This window comes from Herpailurus yagouaroundi, unplaced genomic scaffold, assembly GCF_014898765.1.
Source record: "Herpailurus yagouaroundi ecotype Mexico unplaced genomic scaffold, PumYag 189, whole genome shotgun sequence".
NCBI lineage: Eukaryota > Metazoa > Chordata > Mammalia > Carnivora > Felidae > Herpailurus > Herpailurus yagouaroundi.
In genome coordinates, this window is record NW_024412420.1 from 17681469 (window position 1) to 17687945 (window position 6477).

At 39.3% G+C, this 6477-nt stretch overlaps 1 protein-coding gene across 11 annotated transcripts in view; it reads right to left on the reverse strand.

The window, feature by feature from the left end:
* GPATCH8 (G-patch domain containing 8) overlaps nucleotides 1-6477 on the reverse strand; it is a 103441-nt gene that overhangs the window by 7514 nt on the left and 89450 nt on the right. For 10 of the 11 annotated variants that reach the window (XM_040497787.1, XM_040497797.1, XM_040497793.1 and 7 more), the window contains 2 exons: nucleotides 3752-3801; nucleotides 2449-2579 (listed from right to left, as the gene is read on the reverse strand). In XM_040497787.1, the coding sequence (XP_040353721.1) occupies nucleotides 2449-2579; nucleotides 3752-3801 (181 nt within the window). The remainder of the gene's footprint in view (nucleotides 1-2448; nucleotides 2580-3751; nucleotides 3802-6477) is intronic. The other variant, XM_040497788.1, reaches the window with a different exon arrangement.

Below are 6477 nucleotides of genomic sequence, written 5' to 3' on the forward strand. Positions count from 1 at the left end.
CTCATGGCAAAGAGACCCTCTAGGTGAATAAGAAGGGATCTTATTTTGTTCTTTTGCTTACTCTTTACCATGTTAATTCAATAATACATATGATGGGGTCATGCATTATTAATTCTGGGACAATGAAATACCTGATGATTGGTCAAACCTTCTTTTATTCTCCCAAGAGATTACTTGGTCATCTTTTAACTGTTTGCTTATGAAACTGACAACTACCAAGACACTTCTGAAGAAAAACGTGTATTAAAATATGTCCTAAATTAGAAAATGACCTGGTATATACTTTTTGAGAAGATAGCTTTGTGATATGCCCAAGAGTAACATGTTACTATATAAAAAGCTGCCCAAAGAAGGAATCAGAACCAGTTTATAGGCAGTTTAACTCAACATTAGAGCTCAGCAGTTAATTCTATTTCACAACTTATACTATGTGTTCTCTCCCTTCCTTCTTTTTCCAAAACACTCAGAGAAGTAAGTAAAAAAAGGATCCAGAGACAAAATGAACCTAGTAAGTCCAGGAACTTGGTATCTGTGGCCCCAACTTGGCTGTAAACTTTTAAAAACCATAGTCAGGGGCGCCTGGGTGGCTCAGTCGGTTGAGCGTCCAACTTCAGCTCAGATCACGATCTCGCGGTCCACGGGTTCGAGCCCCGCGTCGGTCTCTGGGCTGATGGCTCAGAGCCTGGAGCCTGCTTCCGATTCTGTGTCTCCCTCTCTCTCTGCCCCTCCCCCGTTCATGCTGTGTCTCTGTCTCAAAAATAAATAAACGTTAAAAAAAAAAAAAACCAAAAAACATAGTCATAGTTTCTTTCTACTGTAACCAGTTACTTCCTTTGATTCTGGACAGCCATTAAAAACAAACATGGGGGGCACCTAGGTGGCACAGTCGGTTAAGCGTCTGACTCTTGATCTTGGCTCAGGTCATGATCTCATGGGTCATGAGTTCAGCCCCACATCGCGCTCTGCGCTGACAGTGCGAAGCCTGCTTGGATTCTGTCTGCCTTCTCTCTGCTCCTCCCCTGCTTGTGCTCTCAAAATAAATAAACTTGGAAACAAACAAACATGGGGGCCTAAGTCTTTCTGATCAGGGCACATACTGCATGAATCCTCAGATGCTTTGGGTCCCCAAAGTCTAGTTGCTTGGAAATTCCGCCCCAGGTGGGGTAAATTCCACCTAAGGCTAAATACCAGCTCCCAAGTTGATAATCATCAAGAACCATGAAGGAATATTAAAAAGAACACTCAAGAAGGTAGGAACCTGCAGAGAAATAAATGGATAGAATACTTAGGTTTTAGTGGTTATTACTAACTGTATAGTACTTAAAAGGAAGTTATAACACTTGAATCTTTGCGCCAGTACTTTTTAGCTATAAAACAGAATACTGTAATATATGTGCTTTTCTACAGAAGAATGCTGAAAAATGGGAAAATATTTGTAGAATTTATCGATTTACTGAGCATCTTCTATGGCATGGCACTCTAAGGCCTTTTTTTTTTTTTTTTTGAGAGAGAGAGAGAAAGAGAATGAACATGAACAGGGGAGAGGGGCCGAGGGAGAAAGAGAATTTTAAGCAGGCTCCATGCCCAGTGTGGAGCCTAATGTGAGGCTTGATTTCACAACTATGAGATCATGACCTGAGCTGAAATCAAGAGTTGGACACTTAACTGACGGAGCCACCCAGGCTCCCCTATAATGCACTTTTGATGAAAAGATAATCACTCCTCACAACTGTAAGAGGTAAATTGTTACTATTATCATCTCCATTTTACAGGTAAGGAAACAGGCATAGAGCTTAGATAACTAAGGTCGGACAGAAGGTAGGACAGGGCCTCAGAAGTGCATATTCCTCATCAGTATATTACACTCTAATTACAGATATGCTTTCAGTTTGAAAGAAAGATACACTAATTAGTATTGTAATTCCTTTTTTATTTTTTTGACAGGAAGAGTGAGCAGGAGGGAGGGGCAGAGGGAGAAGGAGAGAGAGAATCTTAAGCAGGCTCCATGCCTAGCACAGAGCCCCACAAGGGGCTTGATCTCACAACTGTGAGATCATGACCTGAGTTGAAATCAAGAGTCAGATGCTTAACCAACTGAGCCACCCAGGTGCCCCAAGGGTTATAATTCTTAAATCTTAAATCTTAAATTATAATCTAAAATCTTAAGGATTATAACTATCTGTAGAACCCTCTGGGAGAAAATATCCTCAGGGTGCCTGAGTGGCTCAGTCAGTTAAGTATCTGACTCGTGACTTTTAGCTCAGGTTATGATCTCACAGTTCGTGAGTTTGAGCCCCACAGAGGGCTCTGTGCTGACAGTGCGGAGCCTGCTTGGGAATTCTGTCTCCCTCTCTCTCTGTCCCTCCCTGTCATGCTCTCTCAAAAAAATAAATAAAAATAAAAACTCGAGAGGAAAAAAAAAAAGAAAATAAAGGAACATATCCTCACCATTCAGCTTGTTTCCTTTGCTCAGCCAATTCATGGAGCCGCCGAAGGGCTTTTTCCTGTTTCTTCTCATCTTTGCGGGATCTTGAAGAGACATTTCGAGCAAACTCTCTCTGCTTGAGATCTTTCAATCTCTGGTGTAACAACAACAACAACAACAACAAACAAAAACAAAGGGAACAGAGGGTGGGTGATTTAGAATAATTTGGGGATCCTGAAAACAAGGCCTTTAGAATATTTACCCTCAATCAATGGTTATAGTGCTAGCGTAGAACACACTGTTTAATACTCTCAGTAACTGAAACCACAATGGCAGATTACTTTGGATGAAACACTTGGAGTACCTGCATTTTCTAATTAGGACAGCATACCATTTACTTTACTGGGCAAAATTAAATGTTTTCAGATACAACAAGCACATTTTAGAACATTAGGAGGAAAAAAAAGGGACTATTTAATCACCTGCTCCTCCAGGATGCAAAACTAAACAAACAGAACATGAGATAAATTGTAATAACACAAGGCAAAGAAAACAGAAAGGGGTTAGGCTAGTACAGAAAATTACCCAGGAGTAAGATCTTAAAAAGCAATGTACAGCTTACATGGGGAGGTTATGTGAATCAAAACAAATAGAAAGCATACTTTTATTTCACCATAAAAAGGTGCTATTTCTTTTCAGCATGAAGTTTTCCTGTGACTATCACACAAACCATCTTCCAATGCTAGCATGTTCAGAGCTCACCAGTCTGACCACTTGCGTCTGGTCAGTCTGCTGAAATTAGAGAGTAATATGTATAGCTTTTCCATTCCTTCATGGCCCTGAGAGGAACATCCAGGGGATGAGGAGAGAACACAGATAAGTCAAAGGATTTATTACTTAAAATCCTGATAAAAGAATGAATCTTTTATTCTCAGAAACTAGTATATAATTTTCCTTAAAACAAAACAAAACAACAACAACCAAAAAAGAACAGTGCTGATGACACACTGGTGACAAAGTCCAGACATATCTGCAATGAAGACAGAACTAAAATTATTTCCAACACACTAGATAATATAAAAAACAAACCAAAACAAAACACATACATTAGCCTATGCTTTTACAATAGCATTAGGAAAAGGAATTTGACCCGATATAAAGTGGACATTGCTTTGTGGAAGGGCATGATGTTCAACAGACAGAGGAATTTTCATATCTAATATTTATGAAATGTGTTTTGAATATTTTTGAATTGGGAAGGGAAAAGGGTGGAAAGACACACACAAAAAAAGATATACAGCTAAAGACACTAGTAGAAAAACTCACTCTTGTGATCTGGGCTCCCAAATTAGAAGGATTTGCTTTCAATACATCAGCTGAAAATGTCACATCACAAAGAAAAAAAAGTAAAAATAAAACAAGAGTGGAAGAGAAAAAAAAAATAAAGCAAGCATTACTACACAGGCTCTCTTAGTGAATCTGCAAACTATTATACTGAACAATCAGGGACAAAGCCATCAACTCTAAAAGGGTAGGGGAGAGGGAAGCACCCGTACAACACATATATGTGTACATACACAGAGACTGACACAGTAATAATCTCTCCGGATACATGGACCTGTCTACATTCAGGAAAAATAGTTAACAGAACTTCAGGAAAGACCACTGCTACCTAGGAACCATCTATCTTATTTTCATTTACCTTTATTTTGGGAATGTTCAAGTAACCAACAGCTGGCAAAATGTTTTCCTAAAGCTGGCTATCCAGAATTAAGAATTTTATAAAAACCACTTCAAGACGGTGGATCAACTATCTTGAATAAATATGAATTCCAATTTCTTCCTTTCAAGGAGAATGAGACAGAAAGAGCCTGTCAGGACTATGGTATCATTATTTCAGGCTACAAACTTAGTTTTTTTCTGCCCCAAACATTTACCAGGCGCTCTAGCCAAAATTTAAATAGAACATATGTTTTTCTCATATCTGCCATCTTCACTCCAGCCACCCCATAGGCCTGCAAAATTTCCCAGTGCCTGGTCATTTCCTTCCTTCCTACAAATATTTGATTAGTTTTAGGAGTTATTTCCCAAACTACAGGATACCTTCTAGAAGAATGAGCATTTTATCAAAGCCTGGAGTTTCCAAGCTAAATCAGACAGAGGTTAGGCTTTCCAATCATTCAGCAACCACCTGGTGCAACCTTGAAGTTGAAGGGATAAGACTATGTCCACATCATCCTGAAGACGCTGTATCTCAAATTCTTACCGTAACATAATTGGAGGTAGGGAGGGATGAAAATGGGATGAGGTCAGTAAAACAAATCTGAGTGCAGCCCCATTCTAGGTGAAGCTATACACCAAACACAGTGTAGCAAACATTCCTAAATCACCTTTACAAACTTTAAAGTCTCAAATGTAAAATTGGGAACCCCAGAGTTCTAACCCAAACCTTAGAGATAGGGCTTGGCAACTCTCCCAAACCCAAAATGTATGTTTGAGGTCTTTCAGGTGAGGGTATTTTGATGATAAAAACAGATTCTACCCAAGGTCAGACTAAATCCCCCTCCAAAGTCTTTACTGATACCTCATAAAATTTTTTTCTTCTTTCTGAACTTAGTATTTTGTTAAGTACTCATCTAGCAACCATCATACTTTGCTCTGTCTATACTTATTCTTGCCTTTCAGAAAAGCAGTATGTGTAAAGTTTGAGTCAGAAAGACTTGTGTTCAAATCCATTAATTACCAAGCAAGTGATGATTTCATCTCTATGAGCTTGTTTCCCCCATGAGAAAAATAGGGCCATTCTAGCAGGTTTATGAGGTTAAGTGTCAAAATAAATATAAAGCACTTTATGTATCAAAATTGTTCAATACTGGGGCAACTGGGTGGCTCAGTTGGTTAAGCATCCGACTTCAGCTCAGGTCATGATCTCACAGTTTGTGAGTTTGAGCCCCATACTGGGCTCTGGGCTGATAGCTCAGAGCCTGGAACCTGCTTTTGATTCTGTGTCTTCCTCTCTCTCTCTGCCCACCCCACCCTGCTCACACTCTCTCCCTCTCTCTCAAACATAAATAAAAAAAGTTCAATATTGTCTCTGTTCTTTTATTTGGGGCAGAGACTGTAGCTGCTCTTTTTTTTAAACTTCACTTTTATTTATTTTTTAAGTAATCTCCACACCCAATGTGGGGCTTGAATTCACAACCTCGAGATGAAGAGTCACATTCTTTATCAGCTGAGCCCCTCCTTTAAAAATTTTTATTTTGGGGCGCCTGGGTGGCGCAGTCGGTTAAGCGTCCGACTTCAGCCAGGTCACGATCTCGCGGTCCGTGAGTTCGAGCCCGCATCGGGCTCTGGGCTGATGGCTCAGAGCCTGGAGCCTGTTTCCGATTCTGTGTCTCCCTCTCTCTCTGCTCCTCCCCCGTTCATGCTCTGTCTCTCTCTGTCCCAAAAATAAATAATAAAAAAAAAAAAAAAAGAAAAAAAATTTTTTATTTTAAAAACAATCTCTACACTCAATGTGGGGCTCACGTAGCTGATCTTTGTAATCAACACCGTAGTGCACAGAACAGTAGTTAAGTCTACAGAAAGCATCTGGGAAATGCTTGGTGAGTAATTTGGCTGAAACACTGGATCCTTGATTTTTCCCCAAATAAATTCTTTACCACTTGTAGAAAAGTTTGATAAATATTTTCCTATCTCTATTAGGGACATAGTCAAGTTATATGAGATATATGGTTTTCCTAGCTATTACTCTCATCCAGCAAGAAGTCTCATTCTTTAGAGAATCAAAAAGCCTAAAATGTTAAGCCCCTTACTTCTGGACAGAATTAGGCCATGGGTGCCTGGATGGCTCAGTTGGTACAGCATACCACTCTTGATGTCAGGGTCATGAGTTTGAGCCCTATGTTAGGTGTGGAGCTTACTTAAAAAAAAAAAATAATAATAATAATTAGGTCAAATGGCAAAAAGGATATCAGAAAGTTCTCAATTTCCTATGTAAAAAGTAATTTAAAAAATTTAAGTTCATTTATTTTGAGAGAAACAGGGACAGC